Here is a 26785-nt window from a genome sequence, read left to right on the forward strand (position 1 = left end):
AACACTGGAGTGGGTTGCCATTTCCTTCTCCAATACATGAAAGTGAAAAGTGAGAGTGAAGTCACTCAGTCATGTCCGACCCTCAGTGACCCCATGGACTGCAGCCTTCCAGGCTCCTCCATCCCTGGGATTTTCCAGGCAGGAGTACTGGAGTGGGGAGGTGTCCCTCCCACATGACCCCAATGCCCCATGCTTATCTCTGCTGTAGCATTGATCCTTCTGTCTGTGGCTGTCTTTGGCCCCCACTGGACTGAGCTGTATTATGAATAAAGTCTAGTTTCTTATTACTGTGGTCCCATCATCTACTACAGTTCCTACAAATAGTTGGCCCTTAGAAAATGTGTTTTGGGTGAACAAATGAATAAATCTAAGTCCAGGTCCCTGTTGGAATAATTTGAAAAATTTTCCATGAAGACTTAACTGCATTTTGAGTAAATCAGAAGCAGCAAATATAGTAATTAACTCAAAGTATTGATCTCTGTTGGAGAAGGAAATGGCAACCCACTCCAGTGTTCTTGCCTGGAGAATCCCAGGGAGGGGGAGCCTGGTGGGCTGCTGTCTATGGGGTCACACAGAGTCGGACACGACTGAAGCGACTTAGCAGCAGCAGCAGCAGCAGCAGCATTGATCTCTGTAAAACCTGAAGGTTTAGAACCCCATATAGATAACTATTCTGTAAATCTACAGTGGTAGCTTTGGTTATGTCATATTTAAAAGACATTTTTATAGTGATTTTTAGAATGAAAATTTTTGTTTGCTTTTTCTTTTTTTTAAAACTTAAACCATTCCCCCATTTTCTTTCTTCTATCATAATTAAAATGTTTTATGTCCCTTAGTAGTTCTTAATTTTCCTCTTGGTACCAAAGGATTTCTGTATTGGGTGTGATGTTGAACTAGAAGACTTTCTAAATGTTTTTCCAGTTAAAATACATTGGAACTTATGTACATATATATTTACATTTATTCATTTTTTCTGGGGTTGTGCTGAGTCTTCATTGCTTCGCAGGCTTTTCTCTAGTTCCGGCAGGCGGGGGCTACTCTTACCTCCCGTACGTGGGCTTCTCCTTGCGGTGGTTTCTCTTGTTGCAGGGCACAGGCTCTAGGGAGCTCAGGCTTCAGTAGTTGCAGTATGAGGACTCATTCGTTGTGGCTCCCGGGCTCTAGAGCACAGGTTCAATAGCTGTGGTGCACAGGTTTGGCCGCTCTGTGTGGCATGTGGGATCTTCCCAGACCAGGGATTGAACCCGAGTCTCCTCAATTGGCAGGAGGATTCTTTACCACTGAGCCACCAGGGAAGCCCTGGATTTATGTTGTTAAACACTGCCGCTGCTGCTGCTGCTGCTAAGTCACTTCAGTCATGTCCGACTCTGTGCAACCCCATAGACGGCAGAGCACCGGGCTCCCCCATCCCTGGGATTCTCCAGGCAAGAATACTGGAGTGGGTTTCCATTTCCTTCTCCAATGCATGAAAGTGAAAAGTGAAAGGGAAGTCGCTCGGTCGTATATACAATATTTTAGTTAGCTCATTCTTTTTTTGCATGGGACAAGGATTGCGCAAAATAAATAAAAGAGGATAATATACCTTTCCTTGAAGGTGAAGGTGAAGTCGCTTAGTCGTGTCTGACTCTTTGCGACCCCGTGGCTGTAGCCTACCAGGCTTCTCCATCCATGGGATTCTCCAGGCAAGAATACTGGAGTGGGTTACCATTTTCTTCTCCAGGGGATCTTCCCGACCCAGGGATCGAACCCGGGTCTCCCGCATTGAAGGCAGACGCTTTAACCTCTGAGCCACCAGGGAAACCCAAAGCGTATGATAAACGATTAGCAAACCTAAGCAGTAGATTTTAAAGTTAAACTGAGAAAAAGTCTAAAATATCTCCTGTACTTGACTTCTGTTACCAAAGATAATTTTTTAAATTATATATTAATGTGAATGTGAGAAAGTGGATTCTCACTTTTTGTTTTATTGTACAGTTTACAAAATATTTATTCTGTTTAAAATATAAACCAAAACTCCACGTCAGTATTACCATGCTCATGAAGCTAAAGTTCATATTTATTAAGGCAGTGATCAACTATAGGGAAAAAAAGGGGGGAAAGGAGGGGAAAAAGGAAAAATAAGGAGAAAAGAAATGAATTTCCATGGCATGTTTTGTTCTTTAGAACCTATCCATAATTTAAGCAGATTTAATGAATGGGTAGTCAACTGAGAATGAGTAAAAAGCATAGTAAAATTTTCAAAGTATATTTATTTTATTTTTAAAAGAGAATTATATAGTCATAGATACATTCTGGGAGGATAGAAGTGTGTGCCTAATATATTTTTATTTTTATAGCATATTATTTCATTTTTCCTTTTCTGCAAGCCAAATGTCAACTTTGTCGTCTGATTTTTAAACAAATTTGTGTCTCCTAGTTATAGAATTTTCATATGTGTATTTTAAAATTGTTTCTAGGGTGATTGTGCAAGCTTCTTTTTGCTTATTTAACTTGCCACTGGCTGACATGGTCGATGCAGACTTACTGAAGTTCAATCGGCAGTAAGTATATTTTTCAAATATTAGCTATACAGATATCACATGGAGGGAGAACATATTAGTATCTCCGTATCTCAGTTATATTGCCACTACAAATGACGTAACTGAGAGATGGTCATAAGAAGCAGCACTGGAAATCAGAGAGCAGAACATAATAAGACATTCATAATTGTTCACCCTGGGCAACTTTTCCCTGCTTTTGAAAAGACATGATAATTTTTCATCCCAAAGCTTCATACAGCTGGTGCTACAACAAAGTTAAATCTCGGAAACCAAAGTGAAATCTCAAAGAGCTTTACTTTATAATATAGTAAGTCCCCTGCGTACAAACCTTCAAGTTGTGAACTTTCAAACATGTGCAAGTATTCCATCAACTTCAGGCTAAGTGAAATTTCAGCTTGCCCTCCTATTGCTGACAATCCTTCAGCTCTGTCTTGTCTCATCTCTTCTCCCTCCTCCAGTTAGTAACTCTTCTTGCCTATTCACCCAATGCCAGCTATTGTACTGTAAGGTAATGTACTGTAAGATTAAAAATGCTTTATGTTTTGTGTTTGTTTTTTGTGTATTATTTGTGTGAAAGGTATTATAAACTATTATAGTACAGTATTATATAACCAACTCTGTTAGTTGGGTACCTAGGCTAACTTTGTTGGACTTATGAATGCATTCTTGGAACACAGTTCATTCATATGTAGGGGACTTACTGTACTGCACTGGATGATCAGGCAAAGTGACCTTTACTCTGTAGCATCACAAGAATTGAAATTGAAAATCAAGGTCTATCTTACCTTTTTTTCACTTGAAAATGTGTAAGCTGATGATGAGAGGTTTTGTTCTTCGGTATGGTTATTATAAACACTTTAGATCAGCCATAAAATTCACTTGATTGACACATATTTTCTGATATGTGCTCCATTTTATGGATTAGAGAGGAATGTATTAAGACCAGCACAGTCTTTATTAGCTTTGTAGAAACTGCATGGCCTTTTTTTTCTGTTCAGTTCAGTTCAGTTGCCCACTCGTGTCTGACTCTCTGCGACCCCATGAACTGCAGCACGCCAGGCCTCCTTGTCCATCACCAGCTCCCAGAGTTTACCCAAACTCATGTCCATCAAGTCGGTGATGCCATCCAACCATCTCATCCTCTGTTGTCCCCTTCTCCTCCTGCCTTCAATCTTTCCCAACATCAGGGTCTTTTCAAATGAGTCAGCTCTTCGCATCAGGTGGCCCAAATATTGGAGTTTCAGCTTCAACATCAGTCCTTCCAATGAACACCCAGGACTGATTTCCTTAGGATGGACTGGTTGGATCTCTTTGCAGCCCAAGGGACTCTCAAGAGTCTTCTCCAACACCACAGTTCAAAAGCATCAATTCTTCAGTGCTCAGCTTTCTTTATAGTCCAACTCTCACATCCATACATGACTGCTGGAAAACCATAGCCTTGACTAGATGGACCTTTGTTGACAAAGTAATGTCTCTTAATGTAACTTAAATTGAAGGAAGCTTTGCCAACCCAACTTGGTGATTTCTTCCATGTTTCAGAGTTTGTTGCTAAGTCATATATGGAGTGATGAGCAAGAAGGTGAGCTCCTTATGTTTCAGAACTATGTCCCTGATGCCTAGAAAGCTGACAGACTTAAATCAGTTTTTTAAAAAAATAATTTAATAGGAAGAAATGTCAGTAAACATCTTTTAACACTCAAATTCTTTTTGAATGAAACTGGGTACTAATGAATACAATGCCTCAAACAGTTGGAAAGGGAAGGGCACCAATATTTACCAAATGCCAGTGTGTACAAGCACTGTATGGCTTTTGCTCATTCAAGTCTCATATCAGCTGTATGTGGTGGATGTTATTGACTCCAAAAATACTTACTGATTGCCTCCTGTATGTCAGGCCCTGTGGTCAATGCTAGGGATACAATACAGCAGGTTTTGTAGTAGCAAATCCCTTCTAAAAATATACTCTCCTATGCATATGCTGGATGCTTCTGACTTAATGGCTGTTCTTGAAGGGACATACGCTTTTCTGCTCCCATAAGTTGTTTCCTTACCAAAAGTCAGTACTTTTTGTTTCAAATTGGTCAATGTCAGATGCAATTGTTATTATAATTCCATTTGTGCTGTGCTAAGTCGCTTCAGTCGTGTCCAAATCTTTGCGACTCTAGGGACTGTAGCCCGCCAGGCTTCTCTGTCCATGGAATGTTCCAGGTAAGAATACTGGAGTGGGTTGCCATTTCCTCCTCCAGGGGACCTTCCCAACCCAGGGATTGAACCCGGGTCTCTTGTGTCTCCTGCACTGGCAGTCAGGTTCTTTATTACTAGCTCCACCTGGAAAGCCCCATAATTACATGTAGTTACCAGAGATCAAATTGGAAACGTCTGCTGGATTATCGAAAAAGCAAGAGAGTTCCAGAAAAACATCTATTTCTGCTTTATTGACTATGCCAAAGCCTTTGACTGTGTGGATCACAATAAACTGGAAAATTCTGAAAGAGATGGGAATACCAGACCACCTGACCTGCCTCTTGAGAAATCTATATGCAAGTCAGGAAGCAACAGTTAGAACTGGACATGGAACAACAGACTGGTTCCAAATAGAAAAAGGACTATGTCAAGGCTGTATATTGTCACCCTGCTTATTTAACTTCTATGCAGAGTACATCATGAGAAACGCTGGGCTGGAAGAAGCATAAGCTGGAATCAAGATTGCTGGGAGAAATACCAATAACTTCAGATATGCAGATGACACCACCCTTTTGGCAGAAAGTGAAGAGGAACTCAAAAGCCTCTTGATGAAAGTGAAAGTGGAGAGTGAAAAAGTTGGCTTCAAGCTCAACATTCAGAAAACGAAGATCATGGCATATGGTCCCATCACTTCATGGCAAATAGATAGGGAAACAGTGGAAACAGTGTCAGACTTTATTTTTTTGGGCTCCAAAATCACTGCAGATGGTGACTGCAGCCATGAAATTAAAAGATGCTTACTCCTTGGAAGAAAAGTTATGACAAACCTAGAGAGCATATTGAAAAACAGAGACATTACTTTGCCAACAAAAGTCTGTCTAGTCAAGGCTATGGTTTTCCCAGTGGTCATGTATGGATGTGAGAGTTGGACTGTGAAGAAAGCTGAGCGCCAAAGAATTGATGCTTTTGAACTGTGGTGTTGGAGAAGACTCTTGAGAGTCCCTTGGACTGCAAGGAGATCCAACCAGTCCATTCTAAAGGAGATCAGTGCTTGGTGTTCTTTGGAAGGAATGATGCTAAAGCTGAAACTCCAGTACTTTGGCCACCTCACGTGAAGAGTTGACTCACTGGAAAAGACTCTGATGCTGGGAGGGATTGGGGGCAGAAGGAGAAGGGGACGACCCAGGATGAGACGGCTGGATGGCATCACGGACTTGATGGATGTGAGTTTGAGTGAACTCTGGGAGATGGTGATGGACAGGGAGGCCTGGCGTGCTGCGATTCATGGGGTCGCAAAGAGTCGGACACAAATGAGCAATTGAACTGAACTGAACACTTATATTTTATAAACTTAGGAAATATATGTATGAAATTAGACATTTCTATGAAAACTAAGTTGAATGCTTTAGAAAGACTTAATAAAGTTAAAAAAAATTACAATCGAACCTGATGTCTTGAGACCTTTAAATGTTTAAGGAAATAGAAAAATCTAAAACTATTCTGTATTCAGAATGCCTTGTAAACAACTTTAGGTTCTCTATAATTGATGGTAGAAACCATAGATCCTGTTGTATGAATAGTGTATGTGCCAGAAAGATAGCACAGCACTTTCATCAGTGGACCTGTATTCAAAAAAAAAAAAAAGATAAGTGAATGAATATAGTTAAGTTGAAATAGAATGGTCAATGTCTCGTCTTCTGAAAATGACTTTTTTTTGCTTTAGTCAACTGTTGTCCTGATCATGTCAGATAAGAACTTAATCAGAGAGCCGAAGCAGATATAACCCTTGCCCTTGTGACTTTGATGGTCTAGTGGAGGATACTGATAGCAAGTTATCTTCTTATATTATCATGAAATCATAATTATCCTCATTTTTACAAAACTAAAACTCTTGAGGAGTTAACTTTCCCAGGGTAATGTAAGCACGATTGAAGAACTAGGGATGAAACTCAAGGTCTTACAGTCAGATCCATCTTCTTCCAATTCTCTGGCCTCATCTTTTCTCTTTCTTTTTCTCTTTTTCTTCCCCTTCTTCGCCTCCCCATTTTCTTCTCTTCTTCCTTAGTTGCAAGTTTTCCATCATTGGTTGAAATATGGACAAAATTTCAGTTTATTCAGGCAATGCCCTTGATTTATTTTATATGATGTAACTTAATTATCAAAAAATGATATGGCAGGATTCTCACTGAGAATGTGTTAAAGTAATCCTTTATAAAATTTGAGGAGGAAGACTTAGGTGTGAATCCCAGTTCTATTAGTTGCTAGCTGCATATCTGTGGAGAAGCTAGTCTGTCCTCCAGCCCTACAACAGAAGTGATGATACCTTCCTTACAAGATTGTTGTGGGGCTTATGTGAAATAATACATGTTGTTGCTGGAGGTATTGTGGGTTCAGTTGCAGACCAGTGCAATAAAGCAAATATGGCACTAAGGCAAGTGAGAAATTTCTTTTTTTTTTTTTTGCCGAGCAAAGGTTTAATGAGTCCCGCCCAGAGCCATCAGTGGGAAGCCTTCTTCTTCCCTTCCTCCTCCTTCTTCTCCTTTTTCACCTTGGGCTTCTTGACCTGGCCTGAGGCGCTCCTGTGTGGCTCCGAGCCAGGCTTCGCCTCATCTTCCGAATCACTGGAGCTGCTGCTGGAATCTGAGGCGCTCCCTTGGCCGTGACCATGGCCGTGGTGATGCTTAAGGTTATCAGCTGACCCGCTCTGAACTTTGGTGGGGCTGTGCTTGGGGTCTCCCACCTTGCCTGCCCCTTGGGGCTTCTTGGAGGTGGACTCCACGGCTGCTGACAGGTCGAACTCCATGGTAGTGAGAGGTGACAAATTTCTTGTTTTTCCAATGCATATAAAGGTTATGTTTATACTATACGGTAGTTTTTTAAATATGCAATAGCATTGTGTCTAAAAATGTACATACCTTAATTTAAAAATTGTTTCTTGCTAAAAAATGAAATGTCCAAACTACAATAGTAACATCAGAGATCATTGATTACAGATCACTGTAACACACAGAATAATAATGATAACGTTCGATATATGGCAAGAATTACCAAAATGTGACTCAGAGGCAGAAAGTGAGAAAATTCTGTTGGAAAAACAGACTTGTTCAATGCAGGTTTATGACAACTGTGCATTATCAGATGATGGTCAGCATTTTACAGATTGTTTCTATTATTGTCTATTTAGGCTCAAGGAGGACTTAATAGTCAGGTCCTTGATACTTGGATACATATACATAGTGTATACACACTCACATATATACATACGTGTAGTTTGTGTGTGATGTAGACTTCTGCTACTTTTTTCTGTTCCAGGTCACCCCTTTCCTCCATGGTCTTTGGCATCAATGCTTTATTTACCAAACCTGCTCAGTCTTTAGCTCCCATGGTGATACTCTCAAGGCTAAACCAGTTTGGATATGGAAACCCAAACAAAAGGTAGAGTTAAAAAACACTTTGGAAGAATGTGATAGAAATATGAATGCAAACTCAACCTTTTACATTGATGACTGGGTGATATCTCAGACTTTGGACAGTATAAGTCATTAACTTACAGGTTGTGAGTAAATTATAATAGAAAATATTAATGTCAAACAAACTTCAGTAGGGATACCTTTGAAGTGAAGTAAAGTGAAAGCTGCTCTCCAGGCCAGAATACTGGAGTGGGTAGCCTTTCCCTTCTCCAGGGGATCTTCCCAACCCAGGGATTGAACCCAGGTTTCCCGCACTGCGGGCAGATTCTTTACCAGCTGAGCCACAAGGGAAGCCCAGAATACTGGAGTGGGTAGCCTATCCCTTCTCCAGTGGATTTTCCTGACCCAGGAATCAAAACAGGGTCTCCTGTACTGCAGGCAGATTCTTTACCAACTGAACTATCAGGGACGCCTTTAAGGGTATTCTTTAAATTATGTATGCTACAAATGTCTACATAATTCACCCTAAACTACATATGGATTGCTTTTCTATGTCATTCACTCATTTATCATTTCATTCCACAAATGTTTCTGAGGGCCTGCTGTTATCTGCCAGGTTCAAAGGTGCTGGGGATACAAGATAAATAAGGAGTCTCCATGGAGCCCCACAGCTTGCAAAACACTAAGGCCCCACCAGTCTTTGGTGATAATGGGACACTGTGGCAATGCAGGGAAGAGGTTCCTACCTACTCCTGTCTGCCTAAAGTCAGGGAGCCCTTTGCAAAAGAGAGGTTTCTTGAGCTGAATTTTGGAGGTTGGGTGTATTTTCTCTTCTGAACCCAGAGGAATGTCATTCCAGGCAGAGAAAACAGCGTGGCAAGTGTCTGGAAGGATGAGAGAACGCTCATGAAGGCCTTCATGTATTCAGTTGACAAACATGGTCCAGAGCCTGCCACATCCTAGGCTCCGTGATAAGGCAGTGAACAGCAGGGAACAAAACAACAGAAGCCTCTGCCCTCCCAGAGCTTATGTTCTAGCGTGAGGAAGGCAGACAAGAAATTAGCTAAGTAAAATACATAGTGTGTTAGTTGGTGAGAAGTCCTCTGGCGAAAAATAAAACAAGAAGAACAGGAAGGCTTGGGAAAAGCTGCATTTTTACATAAGGTGATGGAGAAGTCTCATTGCCAAGTAGGTGGCATTTGAATAAAGACCTGAAAGAAGGTGGGAGGGGAGCAGGGTGCTCTCCGGTAGGAGTGTTCCTGGCAGAAAGAACAGTCAGTGCAGAAGCACTGAAGTGCAGCAGGCCTGGTACTCAGTCTGATGAGGAGGCTCCCTGTGTGGCTGGAGCAGAGGGAGCAGGTAGAGACCAAATCCGCTGGTCCTTGCAGCCCTTCTTTATTGCTCTGGTTTCACTACGAGGTAAATGGTGATGGTGAGGTAGTGGAGGATATATTCATTTGTTTATCTGACATTTTTTAGAGCAGTTTTTTAAAAAGGATTCTTTATTATCATTGGGCTTCCCTGATGGCTCAGAGAGTAAAGCGTCTGCCCACAATGCGGGAGACCCGGATTCGATCCCTGGGTCGGGAAAATCCCCTGGAGAAGGAAATGCCAACCCACTCCAGTATTCTTGTCTGGAGAATCCCATGGATGGAGGAGCCTGAAAGGCTACAGTCCATGGGGTCATAAAGAGTCAGTCATGACTGAGCGACCTCACTTTTCACTTTAATTATTATTATTGGCTGCGCTGGGTCTTCTTTGCTTTTGTTTGGTGTTTCTCTAGTTGCAGTGAGCATGGGCTACTATTCCTTGTAGTACACTTGTAGGCTTCTTATTGTGGTGGCTTCTCCGGTTGTGGAGCACAGGCTCTAGGCTGCTCCGGCTTCCGCTATTGCCACATGCGGGTTCTAGGGCTCATCAGCTCCAGTCGTTATGGCTCACAGGCTCTAGAGCATTGGTTTAGCAGTTGTGGAGCACAGGCTTAGTTGCTCTTTGGCATGTGGAATCTTCCCAGACCAGGAATCGAATCCGAGTCCCTTGCATTGGCAGGCAGATTCTTATCCTCTGCACCACCACGGAAGTCCTAGAGCAGTTTTAGGGTCACAACAACATTAGGCAGAAAGTACACAGAGCTCCTATAAATTCTCTGCCCTCCCACACAAACAGCTTCCTCCACTATCAGCATCCCCAGCCGGAGTGGTACATAATCCACGAGCCTACATCCTTATCACCAAGGTCCATAGTTTACATTCAAGTTTGTGCTTGGTGTTACATACTCTACGGATTTTGACAAATAACTCATAGAATAATGACCTATGGACAATGACATGTATCCACCATTACACTATGATACAGAATAGTTTTACTGCCCTAAAAATCCTGTGTTCTGTATATCCATCCCTCCTTCCCCTCAACACTGACAGCTACTGATCTTTTTTACTGTCTCCATAGTTTTGCCTTTTCCAGAATGTCATACAGTTGGGATCATACTTTTCATATTGGCTTCTTTCACTTAGTAGTACACATTTAAGATCCCTCCATTTCTTTTCATGGTTTGATAGCTGATCGAACCTGGGTCTCCTGTATTGCAGGCAGATTTTTTACTACCCAAGCCACCAGGGAAGCCCTAATTTCTATTTAGCACTGAATAAATATCCCACTGTGTAGATGTACCCTGCTGCTGCTGCTGCTAAGTCACTTTAGTTGTGTCCGACTCTGTGTGACCCCATAGACGGCAGCCCACCAGGCTCCCCCTCCCTGGGATTCTCCAGGCAAGAACACTGGAGTGGGTTGCCATTTCCTTCTCCAATGCAGGAAATGCCATTTCCTTCTCCTAGCTTGTTTATTCATTCACCTACTGAAAGACATCTTGGTTGTTCCCAGATTTGGGCAATTATGAAGCAAGCGGCTATAAACATCGTGTGCAGGCTTTTGTGTGGACATAAGTTTTCAACTCCTTTGGGTAAAGACCAAGGAACACAATTGCTAGATAATATTATAAACATATGTTTCATTTTCTAAGAAACTGCCCACCTGTTTTCCAAAGTGACTGTACCATTTTAATTTCTCACTGGCAAAGAAATGGGAGTTCTTGTTTCTCCACATCCTTATCAACATATGGTATTGACAGTGTTCTGCATTTTGGTCATCCCAATAGGTGCAATTCACTAATGACATATTATTTAGAATGTCTTTTCACATAGTTATTTGCCAACTGTATGTCTTTGGTGAGGTATCTATTCAGATCTCTTGCCCATATTTAAATCCGGTAGTTAGTTTTCTTATTGCTGAGTTTTAAGATCTCTTTGTACGGTTTGGATATCAATCCTTTGTTTTATATGTCTTTTGCAAATATTTTCTCCCATGTATGACTTGTCTTCCCATTCTCTTGACAGTGTCTTTGGCAGAACAGAAGTTTTTAATTTTAATGAAATCCACCCTATCCATGACTCTTTCATGTACTGTGCCTTTCATGATGTATCTAAAAAGTCATTGCCACCTAGATTTTCTATTCTTCTAGGAATTTATAGTTTTGCATTTTACGTTTAGCCCTGCGATCCATTCTGAGATAATTTTTGTAAAAGGTAAAAGATCTATATCTAGGTTAATTTTTGGCATGTGTATGTCTAATATCATTTGTTGAACCTGTTCCTCATTTTATTTGCTCCTTTGTCAAAGATCAGTTGATTGTATTTATGTGGGACTATTTCTGGGCTCTCCATTCTCCTCCACTGATCTGACTGTCTACTCTTCTGTCAATATCACAGTGTATATTTTCTCTTCCAGTTTTACTGAAATATAATTGACCTACAGCACTGAATAAGTTTAAGGTATAAAGCCTGATTTGTCTTGCATACAACAGGAAATGACTGTCACAAGTTTCATGAATATCCATCATCTCATATATTGATAGATATAACACAGTATCTTATTACTGTAGATTTATAGTAAGTCATGATGTCAAATAATACCAATCCATTGACTTTATTCCTTTTCAGTATTGCATTGGCTATTTTTCACCTTTCTCATATAAAACTTATGATCAGTTTGTTGATATCCACAAAATAACCTTCTGGAATTTTGTTACAGCTTGTGTTGAACCTATAGATCAAGTTAGGAAGAACTAACATTTTGACAGTACTGAGTTTTCCTATCCATGAACATGGAATATCTCTGTTTATTTAGTTTATCTTTGATTTCTTTCATATTTTGTTAGGCTTATATCTAAGTATTTTATTTTGGGGGGTGCTAATGTAAATGGTATAATACTTTTAGTTTTAAGTTCCATTGCTGATATGAAAGTGAAAAGTGAAAATGTTAGCCACTCAGTAGAATCTGACTCTTTGTGACCCCATGAACTGCAGTCCACCAGGATCCTCTGTCCATGGAATTCTCCAGGCAAGAATACTGGAGTGGGTTGCCATTTTCTTCTCCAGGGAATCTTCCCAACTGAGGGTTTGAACCCAGGTCTCCTGCATTGCAGGCACATTCTTTACCCTCTGAACCACCAGGGAAGCAGGAAAGCAATTGATTTTTGTATGTTAACCTTTTAACCTGCAACCTTGCTATAAATGCTTGTTAGTTTCAGAGGTTGCTTTTTTGTTTTTAGTTGTTGGTTCTTTTGGATTTTCTGCAGACAGGAATTGATTTTTTAAAGTTTTCCTTATACCCCTCGTATCTTTATTATAAACACTTTAAAATATACAAAAAGGTTGAAAAAGTTGTACAGTGAAAACATATACTCACCACCTAAATTCAACTGTATCTTACTATATCGATTTTGGCATATATAGATAAAAGTATCCATCCTTCTACCTATATATATCAGGTCATTTTGTCTTTCTTCAGAACTTTTAAAAATTTTATTTATTTTTTAATTGAAGGATAATTGCTTCACAGAATTTTGTTTTCTGTCAAACCTAAACATGAATCAGCCATAGGTATACATATATCCCCTCCCTTTTGAACTTACTCCCTATCTCCCTCCACTGTTGTTTTTCTTCATAACTTTTTATTATGAAAAATTTAAAACACAAATTGAAAGAAAAATATTGAGAAAACCCAGGCACCCACTCCTTAGATTCAATAGTTTTGAACTGTGCCCTATCGGCTTTATCTGTGTTTATGTGCATATAATATGTATTTCTGGAGAAAGGCATGGCAACCCACTCCAGTATTCTTGCCTGGGGAATCCAATAGACAGAGAAGGCTGGCAGGGTATAGTCCATAGGGTTGCATAGAGTCAGACACAACTAAAGCGATATAGCATGTATATATGCATAACATGTATTTGGTTAAGTTGCAAATGGAGTAGCATGTCATATATCTTATAGCTTATGTACATCTTACAGTTTAGCTTACATGTCCTAAAAATAAAAGCATCTTGCTTGAAGAGTTTTGAGCACCATAATGACCTGATTGAACTTATCTTTTAGTAGCATCCTTCTGGCTGCTGTGAGAAATAGGATGAATAAGAGGAGTAAGACATGGGAAACCTGCAGTTTAATAACACATGATATATTATTTTGCTTGATAGCAGCTGGAGGGAGATGAGACTGGAAAGGTCAGGGGCTGATGCTGCAGTTAAATTTTCTCAGTCATATTCATCAGCGTGTCCCAAATGTGATGACTTTTAAACTTTTGTTATGTGTACTATGTACTATTATTTATTTAACATCTTTCTTTAAATTTATTTTAAATCATAAACTTAAAAATCATAAGCAAAAGTATATATGATATACATGTAAAACTGAATCATTTTGCTATATACCTGAAACTAACACAACATTGTAAGTCAACTATACTTGAATAAAAATTAAATTACTTAAAAAATATACATGGAATCATTTATTTGGTGGGTTTCACTTTCCTAACACATTTAGGTACTTAAAATAAAAAGAACTATTGTGTATCATCTGAAAATTATCACATGTACTACCAGGAGTACAGATACTGTACTTTGGGAAAGACTACTGTAGGTAAAGGAAGTCACTGAAGATTTTTAAACCCGGGCAAGACATAATCTGAATTTTGTTTTAAAGTATTCTATAAAGGACTGGAGGGGGGAAGGAATTAAACCTCAGTTACTGGTCACCTACTATAGAAAAAGTGCTCAGGATACAAAGATAAATAGGTTGCTGCCACTAAGGAGCCTGCAGTCTGGTAAAGGTGATAGATTAGGAGGACAGGCAGTTTCAGAACGGAGTGGTAGGTGCCATAATTAGAAGTATATGCAACATATAACAGTGGCTAAAATGTGGGTGTGATAGACGCTGCTTCAGAAACCAAGTCCGGGAAGGCTGTACACAGGAAAAGACGCTTCAGTCATTTCAGAGGAGACAGTGATACTATGATGAAGACGTTAATACTATAAATGAAGACTGGAAGTAACCAGGGAAGAGAATGAATATTGCAAAGCATGGAAATGTGAAATGATGGGGCATTCATTCAACAAATATTTACTGAACTTACCTGGATACCAGCTCCTGTGCTGAGCCCGAAGAATAAAGAGATGAGATGCTGACCCTTCTCTGAGTAAGCTCACAGTTAATGATAGTGAAAATCATAATGCTATGTGTTAGGTGTTATCAGTATAAGTAAGTGTGCGATGCTGTGGAAGAACACACTATCTGAGCACATAGTTCAGACTGGGTAGCAAGGAAACGATCTCAGATGAACTGTGAAAATGTAGCAGGAGTCTGTGCAAGTACAGAGAGACCATGTGACATGCTAGGAGGAACTGCACATGGTTCAGCAGTTTGAGAAGTGTGGATTTGCTCCTTAGAGGAATGAACTATTATTGTTGTTAAACCAAGGGGTAATAATGTTATACTTGCCTTTGAATACATCACCCTGGAGATGTGGAGAATGGTTTGAAGTGAGGTTAGCCAAATCCTAGAGAAAGAATAATTTGAAGGCCAGAGTTGGTTTTATATGAGAATTGCTGATGAAGGCCTGAGCTAAAGCACTGTCATGTGGAAGGTGAGGAGAAGCCCGAACCAAGAGAGGTTAGGGCATCAGAATTAACAGAATTTAGTGATCCTTGGATTTGGAGGCATGACTGATAATTGGGTAACTGTGTGTTAAGCAATGAGTGGCGTATATGAAAGAATTGTATGTGGACTGTTCTGGAACACATTTTTTGGTAGAACTTGATGAAACTCTCAGTCTTAGCTTTTCCATCTAGCAAGTGAATGTTTTCTACCTCCAATAGGGAAGCTGCTTGAAATCCCAGTAGCCTTAAAATCCTCAAACCATGTTGCCGAAGAAAACCATGGGGACTATTAATAAAAGGGGAGAGGAACAGATTCTGGGGTAGAAAGGACTCAAAGCTCATTTGCTGGTGAATGTGAGAGCAATGGAGAGAAAAAGAGTGCACTTACTTTGTGCTCCTCCAAATGTCCTTTGAGAAACACAAGCTCTAAAGCAATGGTTCTCAACCATGTTGCACACTGGAATCACTTGGAGCTTGAATAAGTCCTGATACCCAGGTCACACCTTTGACCAGTGAAATTGGACTCTCTGGGGGTGAGATCTGGGCATCAGTACTTCTAAAAGCTCCCTCGCTTGTTCTAGTGTGCACCCGATGTGGAGGGCCTGCAGACTGACTTCCTTGAAAACAGAGGCCCCGGAGACTAATTCTTGTTGACTCAGGCGTAGATATGTGACAATCAGACACGTTGGCAGTCTAGTCTTGTGATATCATAAGCATTTTTTAGAGTTATAAACTTGTTCAGGGTACTCAAGTATCATTTATCTTTGATAATTTGACGTTTGGCATCTCGTGGCCTCACATAGTTATTGCCGATCTGAAAGTGTCCGACTGAAGTCCAGAGGCAACTGTATACTTAGCAGGATATGGGTTGATGATCAGAGAGTGCTATGAGAGCCACCAGTGTGACGAAGTTAGCAAAAATGTCTATGTGAAGTAAATGTCCTCCTTGGAAGGACTTTCCTGATTAATATTTTACTATTGGAAGTGAGTTTCCTGATTAATATTTTACTATTACAATATACAGAGCTGTTTGGTTCAGGGATATTATTCTCTCCAACTGTGATTTTTGAAAGATGGTCTGTGACTCTTTGTTATAGTTAGAGAAATGTTTGTTCTGCAGGGGGTAGATTGTTTTCCTAAGTTTAGTAAATCTATGCAGTAGCCTGTAAATGTAATGGTTCAACTTGTTATTATTGGAGATTCATAAGAGAGGTACTTAGGCAAGAAAAGCAACATGTATTCTCTTCTAATTATAGGGGGTAAGGTATTTCATGTAGTAATGTTAGAAATTGATTGCCTGATTAGTTTATACATGCAGTTTCTATTAAAAAATTGCAAGAAAGTCCACACTTTTCATACAAAATAAACAACAGTGAAATTCTAGTGTATTATAGAAAAAGGACTACTCTGTCCATTTGGTCAATTAATTATGCTTGCATGCTTTTATCAGCAAACATTTGCAGGTACCTACTGGATGTTAGCACTGAGCTGGAAGCCGAGATAAAGGAGTCGTACGACATGCTGCCTTTTCGCCTTTTAGTAGTTCACGTGGTGTTAGTGGCTGGAGGCATACCGGAAGGTCCAGGGCAATGAGCCAAGTCCAAGGTTAAGAGGCGCACATAGTGAAGGAAGAGCACAGACTTGGCCCTGGGGGGCTTAGCACTGGGCTGACTCCATATGGTAGCACTGTCTTTTAGCCCTGGCCAAATTCCTGCCTCTTGCTGCATATTCTGCAATAGAAACATACATTTTCCCAATGGTCAAAGTCTGTCAATTTCCTTGCTGTATTACAGTGTCATCCGTAAAGACTTTACAGGAAATGTAAATCAGATCCTTCACACACCCAAATAGAGTCTTCTAGATCAATCTGCCATACATACAAATGTGTTTTTAAATATTATATATGCAGCCTTCCTTTTTCTTGTCTTTTGTTCTGGAAGCCTCACAATAGATACTTCCCAAATTATACTTGCAACAAAAGTTCAGGAAATGACTTTTCTCTTAATAACAGAGTAAACAATACTGTCTTCAACTCTAGCAAAGAAGCAGAACCAAGATGAGTTGCTTCGGGGTGAATATCTGACACAGAAAAAATAACCTCAACTCTTGCTTTTTTTAAAAAACAAATTTTAATTGCTGGAAAATTGCTTTACAATGTCGTGACGGTTTCTGCCATACAACAGTGCAAATCAGCCATAATTATACATATGACACCTCCCTCCCCTCCCACCAACCCACCCTTAGATCATCAGAAAGCATCTGGCTGGGCTCCCTGTGTTATACAGCAGCTTCTCACAAGCTATCCGTTTAACACATGCTAGTATATATATGTCTATGCTGCTTTCTCCACTTGTCTCACTCTCTCCTTCCTCCACTATGGCCACAAGTCTATTCTCTGTATCTGCGTCTCAACCCTACATTTTTTTAAATAACGAAAGCATTCTTGGTATTTAACTCTATGTAGTTAATCATTAGAATCAATTTAAAAACTGGTTTTTGAAAACAAGGGCTTGCCATAGAGATTTACCACAGTGATAGCCTGGAGATCCTTAGGCACGGATCTCTCCTGACTTCTGTTTCCTATTAGGATGAAAGCAGCAGTCTTCTTTAGTGTTAAAGATTAAGTTACCTAGGGCAGAAATGAAATAGTCTTATGCGTTATACTTGGTTCTGGTGGATTTTGTTCTCTCAAAGTATCAAAACTATGTTATACTGTTGATTCTGTTGTAGTTATGACATGCTTATTGTGAATTTCTTTATTAAAGTTTTACATATTCTCGCTTTATGAGGCTATTGATGAAGGATAGAGGACTAAAAAGGAAAAAAAAAATGGCCTTTCTCTGAGGAGTTCATGCATCCTGCTATAGGATCACTAGGAGAGCTAGAAATACTCAGCAATTTAGAACTCTCCCATGTATTCAGAGCCTCAAATTTTGTACTTTGGTGAGACATGACTTTCACCTTCCCTATCACTGTCTGTTTGGGAACAAAAGATTAAAATATATACAAAATATCTTACAGTTGTGGATATGAACTGTGTACATGATAAGGATATGGACTTCCCAGGTGGCTCAGTGGTAAAGAATCCACCTGGCAATGTAGGAGCCATGGGTTCGATCCCTCGGTTGGGAAGATCCCCTGGAAAAGGAAATGGCAACCCACTCCGGTATTCTTGCCAGGAAAATCCCATGGACAGAGGAGGCTGGTGGGCTACAGTCCGTGGGGTCGCAGAGTCAGACATGACTGAGCAAGCACGCACATGTAAGCATGTACGTTCGTTGGGGTTGCTGGAATGAATATTGGGATAATCAGTCTTTTTTTTTTTTTTAGAATTCAAGAAATGTTTATTTATTTATTTGGCTGCACCAGGTATTACCTGCTACATATGGGATCTTTGAAGCACCATATAGGAACACTTCTTACTTGCGGCATGTGAACTCTTAGTTGTGGCATGTGGAATTTAGTTCCCTTACCAGGGATCACACCTGGGTCCCCTACGTTGAGAAGAGTCTTAGCCACTGGACCACCAGGGAAGTCCTGGGATAATCAGTTTTTAACAAGATTCTTATAGTAAGTCCCTATTCCAATTGTGATGAACATGTATAGCATTCTAAATTATTAGTAATATTTTGCCCAAAAGATTCTAACTGAAGCTGAAAAACTTTATTAATAGTGGCAGAAATGAGGCTGTGATGTGAAAATTTTGGTGTAGGAAATTTCTATCTGGAATTTCATAGGACCATAATAATATATATCCTCTGTTTTGCCACGGAATTATCAATGTTGTGTTGATTTCTTCCCTATGGCTCACTTCTCTTCTTCTGTAAAGAAGGGTCATAATGTTTCATTGCAAAGGGACCGCCTGAGGACAAGATTATGTCCTAAGGAGGATATAACCAACACTGAAGATTTTTCTTTGGAGAAATATTATGACCTTTAGTCTTTATAGCTGGAAACGTTAACAGTAGCCTCCAACCTCTGGCAAAGAAAAACAGGTGTATCAGAAGTTAAATCCTTACATTTCCGTGTCAGCAGTGTGATCTACCAAGTTACTCGTTTATTTTTAAACTGTTTGGCTGTGATGGGTCTTTGTTGTGCACAGGCTTTCCCTAGTTGGGGCGTGCGGGCTTCTGCGGTTGGGACTCAAGGGCTGCGTGTTCCAGCGTTCGAGCTTCTCTTGTATGTCCCTGTCTCCTCTTGCTGTGGAGCCTGGGCTCTAGAGCACACAGGCTCAGCGGTTTCAGCAGTTCCAGCACACTGGCTTCTCTAGTTGCAGTGCATGGGCTTAGTTGCCCCATGGCATGTGGGATCGTAGTTCCCCAACCAGGGATTGAACCTGCGTCCCTTGCTTTGGAAGGCAGACTCTTAACCACTGGACCACCAGGGAAGTCCTTCCCAAGCTATTCTTTCTTGCTCTTGATATTTGTTGTAGACAGTTGCCTCTTCACGAGAGTTTCTGAATTCATTTCTGCAGAGAGTATATAACTTTCTCCTTCAAAAATGAGGGTTTTTCCCCTTCTAGTAAATTTATATTATAAATATCTTTTTTTTTTCCCCCTGGAGAGATTTTTAGTTTAAATCTAGATAAAAATCTCAGCTCCAAACAGCTGTGGAATGTTGGGTGATGTAATAAACCTGGCTAAGCCTTAGAGTCTTCTTCAGGGTTATTGTGAAAATCAGTAACAACAGAGGAAAATGTCAAACAGGGCCTGGCACACAGAAAGTCTGCCCTACGTGTCATGCCCTCACTTTTCTTACAAGGGGCTCATCAGGCTGACCCTGTGTGTCCGCTAAGTCGCTTCAGTTGTGTCTGACTCTTTGAGACCCTATGAATCATCCTAGAAAGGAGAAATTTCTTCTTAAGGAAGTAATAGCTCACATGGACTCAAGTATTCTGGACCCTAATTCAAAGGAGACTGTATGGCCACAGAAACCATAGTTTCTTTGGGCTTTTCCATCCTGGGCTCCTACTTCTCTGCAGGAGCATTTACAACATTGCTTTTGACATCAACTTCTTTGACAAGAGATGTCTATTTCTATACTACTAACCATCAACATATTTCATTGATCCAATTAGGAAGCAACATTTCTAATTTTATACATTTTTGAGCTTATATTGATAGCAGAAAAGGAGAGTGGAAAGGAGGCCAACTTTGCTTTAGTTTTCAGATGTGGAAAAGCCCCAATGTGATAGGTCTGGAGGTGACAGATGACTTTTGTAGACCCCTTTACGTATAGAGCTGAATTTACAAATTGTTTAGCAAGGAAAGCTAAGCTAAGAAAATAAGCCAGGAGAATGAAGAAAAAGATAAAAAAGACACCAGAGTAATATTTTAGAATGTAATAAGCTCTAGGTAGGTATTTTTCTTTTAAAGGTAGGCCATTGTGAGATAAAATTGGGTGCAAACATTTTTCCATAAGCAAAGGTTTTTATTATAAGATAAAATTAAATATATTTATCATCTCTTTGCCTCCACTGGAACGTAAACTTTGTTGAAAGTAAGAATCACTGTTGATTTATTTACTCTACATTGTAAGAACCTAAATCAATAAGTGAGCAATAAATATTTGAGTGAATGAAATTATAAGCAGAGCTTCGGTATTATTTTTCTATCAGAGATTCATTTAAAAATGTTGTTAAGGCTGGAATTGACATTCTGAAAGCCTAACAAGGCCAACTGGTCACTCTGTTGCTATTTAGTCCCTAAGTTATGTCTGACTCTTTGCAACCCCATAAACTGCAGCATGCCAGGCTTCTCTGTACATCACTATCTCCCAGGGTTTGCTCAAACTCATGTCCATCGAGTCAGTGATGCCATCCAACCATCTCATCTTCTGTCGTCCCCTTCTCCTCCTGCCCTCAATCTTTCCCAGCAGCAGAGTCTTTTCCACTGAGTCAGCTCTTTGCATCAGGGAGCCAAAGTACTGGAGCTTCAGCTTCAGCATCAGTCCTAATGAATATTCAGGGTTGATATCCTTTAGAATTTACTGGTTTGATTTCCTTCTCAAGAGTCTTCTCCAGCACTACAATTTGAAAGCATCAGTCCTTCGGCACTCAGCCTTCTTTATGGTCCAACGCTCACATCCATACGTGACTAGTGGAAAAACCATAGCTTTGACTATATAGACTGCTGTCGGCAAAGTGATGTCTCTGTTTTTAATACACTGTCTAGGTTTCCCTAGTAGCTCAGTTGGTAAAGAATCTGCCTTCAATGCAGGAGATCCGGGTTTGATCCCTGGGTCGGGAAGATCCTCTGGAGAAGGAAATGGCAACCCACTCCAGTATTCTTGCCTGGAGAATTCCATGGACAGAGAGGAGCCTGGTGGGCTATAGTCCATGGGGTGGCAAAGAGTCGGACATGACTGTGTGAATAATTTTCACTTTCAGGTTTGTCATAGCTTTCCTTCCAAGAAGAGTGTCTTTTAATTTCATGGCTGCAGTCACTGTCTGCAGTCGCTGTCAGCCTTCTTTGGAGTCCAGGAAAATAAAATTTGTCTGTTTCAACTTTTTCCCCTTCTATTTGCCATGAAGTGATGGGACCGGATGTCATGATCTTAGTTTTTTGAATGCTGAGTTTTAAGCCAGCTTTTTCCCTCTCTTCTTTCATTTTCATCAAGAGGCTCTCTCCTCCTTACTTTCTGCCATTAAAGTCCTATCATCTGCATATCTGAGGTTGTTGATATTTCTTCCAGCAACCTTGATTCCAGCTTGTGATTCATCCAGCCTGGTATTTCAAATGATGAACTCTGCATATATGTTAAACAAGCAGGGTGACAATATAGTCTTGACGTGCTCCTTTCCCAATTTGGACCAGTCCATTGTTCCAAATCTGGTTCTAACTGTTGCTTCTTGTCCTGCATACAGGTTTCTCAGGAGACAGGTAAGGTGGTTTGATATTCCCATCTCTTTAAGAATTTTCCAGTTTGTTGTGATCCACACAGTCAAAGGTTTTAGCATAGTCAATGAAGAAAGAGTAGATATTTTTCTGGAATTCCCTTGCTTTCGCTTAACAATTTGATCTCTGGTTCCTCTGCCTTTTCTAAATCCAGCCTGAACATCTGAAGTTCTCGGCTCACATTCTGTTGAAGCCTAGCTTGAAGGATTTTGAGCATTACCTTGCTGGCATGTGAAATGAGCCCAGTTGTATGGTAGTTTGAACATCCTTTGGAATTGCCCTTCCTTGGGGTTGGAATGAAAACTAATCTTTCCCAGTCTTGTGGCCACTGCTGAGTTTTCCAAATTTGCTGGCATATTAAGGGCAGCAGTTTAAAAGCATCATGATTTAGGATTTGAAATAGTTCAGCTAGAATTCCATAATGTCCACCGGCTTTGTTCATGGTAATGCTTCCTAAAGGCCCACTTGATTTCACATTCGAGGATATCTGGACTCTAGATGAATGACCACACCATTGTGGTTACCCAGGTCATTAAAACCTTTTTTGTATAGTTCTGTGTATTCTTGCCACCTCTTCTTAATCTCTTCCTCGTCTATTAGGTCCTTACTGTTTCCATCCTTTATGCTGCTATCCTTGCATGAAATATTCCCTTGATATCTCCAATTTTCTTGAAGAGATCTCTTTTTTCCCCCAACCTATTGTTTCCCTCTATTTCTTTGTATTGGCTTAAGAAGCCCTTCTTATCTCTCCTTGCTATTCTCTAAGTTCATCCATATCCCAGTAGAGGGTATGCAATGTGAAAGAGGAAAAGAAATTCTCTAAATCATGGGCATCTCTCCCAGATTAGAATAACATCTTAAAAGAAAGAGGAAATCTTAAGAAAAGAGCAGGAAGATCAAGGAAATTTTTGAAGCGCATCAAGTGATTCAGTGAAGTAATATGGAAATGAAAATGGTTGCAGCTTTAGTAATAATGGTGTCAGCCTTGAAAGCATTGGGGGTTAGACCACAACATGGTATTTATCAAACTACCTTAGTCATTTAAATGTTCATTCTGCTGCCTTCCCTTGAACTTCCAGCCTAAAACTCTCTCCCTGTAATGTTGTCAGCACACTCGCTGGAAGCTTTGCATCTACAGATTATCACAGATGTTCTCTACGCCTCCTCTCACCCTGGAAATAAAGAGAAAAAGACAATTCTGTCTTTGAGATCAGAAATCTCCCAGAGAGAACCCGTATCAGCTGGAATCTAATTTCTTGATATTTCTGAAACTGGAATCTGCTATAACTAGAGAGTGCAGAAGGACAATGGGCTCCTATTGTTAAGCACTCAGATGAAAAGCAACACAGGTGCCTCAGCCAAGCAGAAACCAGTCTTTTCATGAAACACTGGGCTTTCAGCACATACTGTATAATTCCTTGACTAGCAGTTCACGGTCATGGTTCTGTGGCTTTTTTGTTCATTAAAGGTCTTGATTAGGCCACTTCCTTTCTTTTTCTGTGTGTTTAAGAAGTGTGTGATTTAGGCTGTGACAAGGTGGAACTTGGTCTTCCCTGGCAGCTTCAGTGGTAAAGAATCTGCCCAGGCAGAAGATGCAGGTTCAATTCCTGGTTCTGGAAGATTCCCCTGGTGAAGCAAATGGCAACCCACTCCAATATTCTTGCTTGGGAAATCTTACGGATAGAGGAGCCTGGCTGGCTATAGTCCATGGACGACTTAGTAACTGAACACCACCACCACTGACAACGTGGAGCTTGACTTTCCCTTACCTTTTGGCATCTTGCACCCGTTGTTGCCCCAGTCCCCCGATCTGGCCTGTCTTGTGGGTCCAGTCAGTGAGTAGTCAAAGGCGGGAAGCATCATGTTTCTACATTGCTATATCAAGTTCAAAAGTATAGTCATGACCTTGTCTTCTCATTCTCGAAATCTGTGATCAGCTCTTTCAAACCTCCTGTGGCTTAGTAATGACCAATAGAAATCACTGAATTCCATCCCTATAGTGGTCGGAGGCCAAATTATTGTAATTTGGACATAAGTGTCAATGGTAAAGATACAATTTTCAGGCCAGTTTAGCTGCAAGTGACAGAAACTCAATGGAAGTAAGCTCAAATGAAAAAGGGACTTACCAGCTCATATAACTGAAAAGTCAGACAGAGCTGGGCTCTGTGTAGGTAGTACTCAAATGATGTTAGGAATCTGTTTCTCTGCCCATGACTTTCCCTCTGTGTTGAGTGCAAACTTTTACCACGTGGCAGCAAGGTAACCCCAGCTTTACATGGGCCTACAGACTCAGATCCTAGAGGAAACATTTGTCCCAGTAGCACAGCAGAAGCTCCGAGCTGGACCCTGAAAGGCTCTGCGTGAGTCACATGTCCATTCCTGAGATAGCAGCTATAGTCCAACTCTGACCAGGTCTTGGTGTATGCCTGACATTGGGGTGGGAGCAGGGTAGTCGACATCCACTGAATCTTCAGGACTGAAACAGGCTTACTGTGGAAGAGGGCAGAAGATTTTTCTTAAAGGAAGAAATGCTAGGAAGACAAAACACCATGTGCACCTAGAAATAAAGTCTTCCATCGATAGTCCGGGTGGAGCAGAAATGTAACTGCATCCTGACAGCATAATGGGGCTCCTTTGTTACTTCTAGAGGCTACAGTCAGCATGTGTTGGGAAGTCCAGCTGATGGCCCACACCTTTGTGACTGTCTCAGAGCCCAGAAAGTAGCAGCAGAGGAGCAAAGAATGGGAAAGTCATAGTCATCAATTCTTGGATTGAGTAGGACTCAAGGTGAAGCGTGGTTTTGTGAAGCAGTAATTGGAAGCAAACACAGTCCAGTCCAGAGAACCCAAGACCTTTCTGCCTGTGGCCTTTAGAGGCGGAGGTAGTAATGCTTAGATGTTTTCCCGTGATTCTAGTCAGAGGTCTTCTAGTTAATATCTACTTATCCTTTAGGACTCAGCTGAAATCCCACTTCCCTGGGAGAACCTTCTTCAGACTCTACCTGCAAACGCTCTGACTATGAGCTCCTATCTAATACTTTGCTTTTTTCCATCTCAGCATTTTTTCTTCATTTGTAATCATGGGTAAGTCAATCTTATTTATGATAACTTGATTAAGGTCTATCTCCAGAACTGGGAGGTGAGCTCCATGAAGTAGGAACTCAGTTTTGTCACCATTGGATAACCAGTCCTGAACCCAGTGCCTAGCACATTAATAATCACACAATACCTATTTTTTAAATGAGTGAATGACACATAGGTTCTGGTAATATCAACTGATTCTGGTATAAAAATATAACAAGCCACCTCCTTTTCTTGTACCATATAGTTTGACCTTGCCACTTACCTCCTCAATTGGCTGAATTAATGAGGTGCTATTTTAGATAGCCCAAGTAACCAAAGAGAAGCTGCAAACCAGATAATCAGCCCCCAAACAACCAGGAGGCCTCTTTTGCTGTATATGATTTAAATGAAAAAGTATGATCTACTAAATATAATGGAGAACCATAGGCATCTTGGGCTTAATGAAGTTCTTGGCAGAAAAAGTTGTATCATTTCTTAATATTATTATTAAGCCTGGTTTCCTCTCATAATCTCAAATTGTATAGAATGGAAGTCAATTTAGTAATAAAAATGAATGCCCAGCTCCTGCCTCTTTGAAACTCTCTGGATGGTGATTTCAAGACTACAGTGTCATGAGTATGTAGATACATATTTGTATGCATTATACCCACCTCCGCCTCTGTCCTCCTGCGCCCAGTGTGGGGTCCTTAGCTGTGGCCACAGCACTTCTCCCCAGGCATTGAGATCAAAGGAGTACGTATCAGCCTCCCCTGGTATAACCAACTAGAAGGTAGGGATTATTTACTTATTCAGTTATTTGAAAGAATCAAAATTATTTGATAAAATTACATTTAGTTTTTAAATGGGCTCAATAGATATCAAAACTTTTCTGAAACTTCTTGTTGTATAGCTTTGAGTTAATAAGAAAAGAAGCCGCTGAAGAAACTAACTGTGTTTCAATATTTTTTTCCCTCTCAGTACAATCTTAGATCTTCATGACGCCATGTTTAATCTGATTTGCCTGGTCCCGCTAGGGCATCGCAGCAATTCAGATCCTGGTTTGGAGCCCATTCTCCATCAGGAAGAAGACAGACTACACAGGGGCCTTCTGAGGGTGACACCAGCCATTACAGGAGCCAAATGAACTTCAGTTGTTTGTTCTCATAGAGTTTACATTATGCCAGAAGGCAAAGCTGTTCTTTATAACCTCTGATTTGTTTAGAAAAAAAAATGAATAAAACAAACAAACAAAAAAAGTCCATCAAATGTATAAGTTTTTGACTCCATAATAAGAATGTTAAATATGGGGACTTCCCTGGTGGTCCACTGGGTAGGACTCTGTGCTCCCAATGCAGGGGCCCTGGGTTCGACACTTGGTGAGGGAAGTAGATTCTACATCCTGCAACTAAAGATTCCACGTGCCACAACTAAAAAATTTTGCGTGCCACAACTAAGACCCAGCATAGACAAATAAATAAATAAATATTTTTCAAAAGAACGTTAAATATGAATTAAATTGGCTGTTTCCAAGTGGTCTCACTACCTGAACACAACCTTTCACTCCTTACCCCTGAATTGCTATGTGAGTTGCTTTGGGTTTCCCAGAACTCACCTGACTATGTGTGCCACTTTATTTTTTTTTTAAGCCCCATATTGCCTATTTGACTGATTTTATTAGTGATACCACCCCCCCCCCCGC

The 26785-nt window shown here is 40.5% G+C and overlaps 2 protein-coding genes across 4 annotated transcripts in view; one reads left to right on the forward strand and one right to left on the reverse strand.

Annotated features, from left to right (window-relative positions):
- The window catches only part of LOC105604705 (transmembrane protein 180), a 53143-nt gene extending 26724 nt beyond the window's left edge, over positions 1 to 26419 (forward strand). For 2 of the 3 annotated variants that reach the window (XM_060406192.1, XM_060406190.1), the window contains 3 exons: positions 2457 to 2540; positions 8037 to 8159; positions 11530 to 13966. In XM_060406192.1, the coding sequence (XP_060262175.1) occupies positions 2457 to 2540; positions 8037 to 8159; positions 11530 to 11683 (361 nt within the window). In that variant the 3' untranslated portion in view covers positions 11684 to 13966. Of the gene's footprint in view, positions 1 to 2456; positions 2541 to 8036; positions 8160 to 11529; positions 13967 to 26064 lie in introns of those variants that run through there. The other variant, XM_060406191.1, reaches the window with a different exon arrangement.
- On the reverse strand, positions 6164 to 7540 carry LOC114110626 (immortalization up-regulated protein-like). The gene has a single exon (XM_042240401.2). The coding sequence runs from the start codon at positions 7525 to 7527 to the stop codon at positions 7222 to 7224; it is 306 nt and encodes a 101-aa protein (XP_042096335.1). The 5' UTR covers positions 7528 to 7540; the 3' UTR covers positions 6164 to 7221.
- Positions 26420 to 26785: the final 366 nt, after the last annotated feature.

Source organism: Ovis aries, chromosome 24, assembly GCF_016772045.2.
Source record: "Ovis aries strain OAR_USU_Benz2616 breed Rambouillet chromosome 24, ARS-UI_Ramb_v3.0, whole genome shotgun sequence".
NCBI classification, from domain to species: domain Eukaryota; kingdom Metazoa; phylum Chordata; class Mammalia; order Artiodactyla; family Bovidae; genus Ovis; species Ovis aries.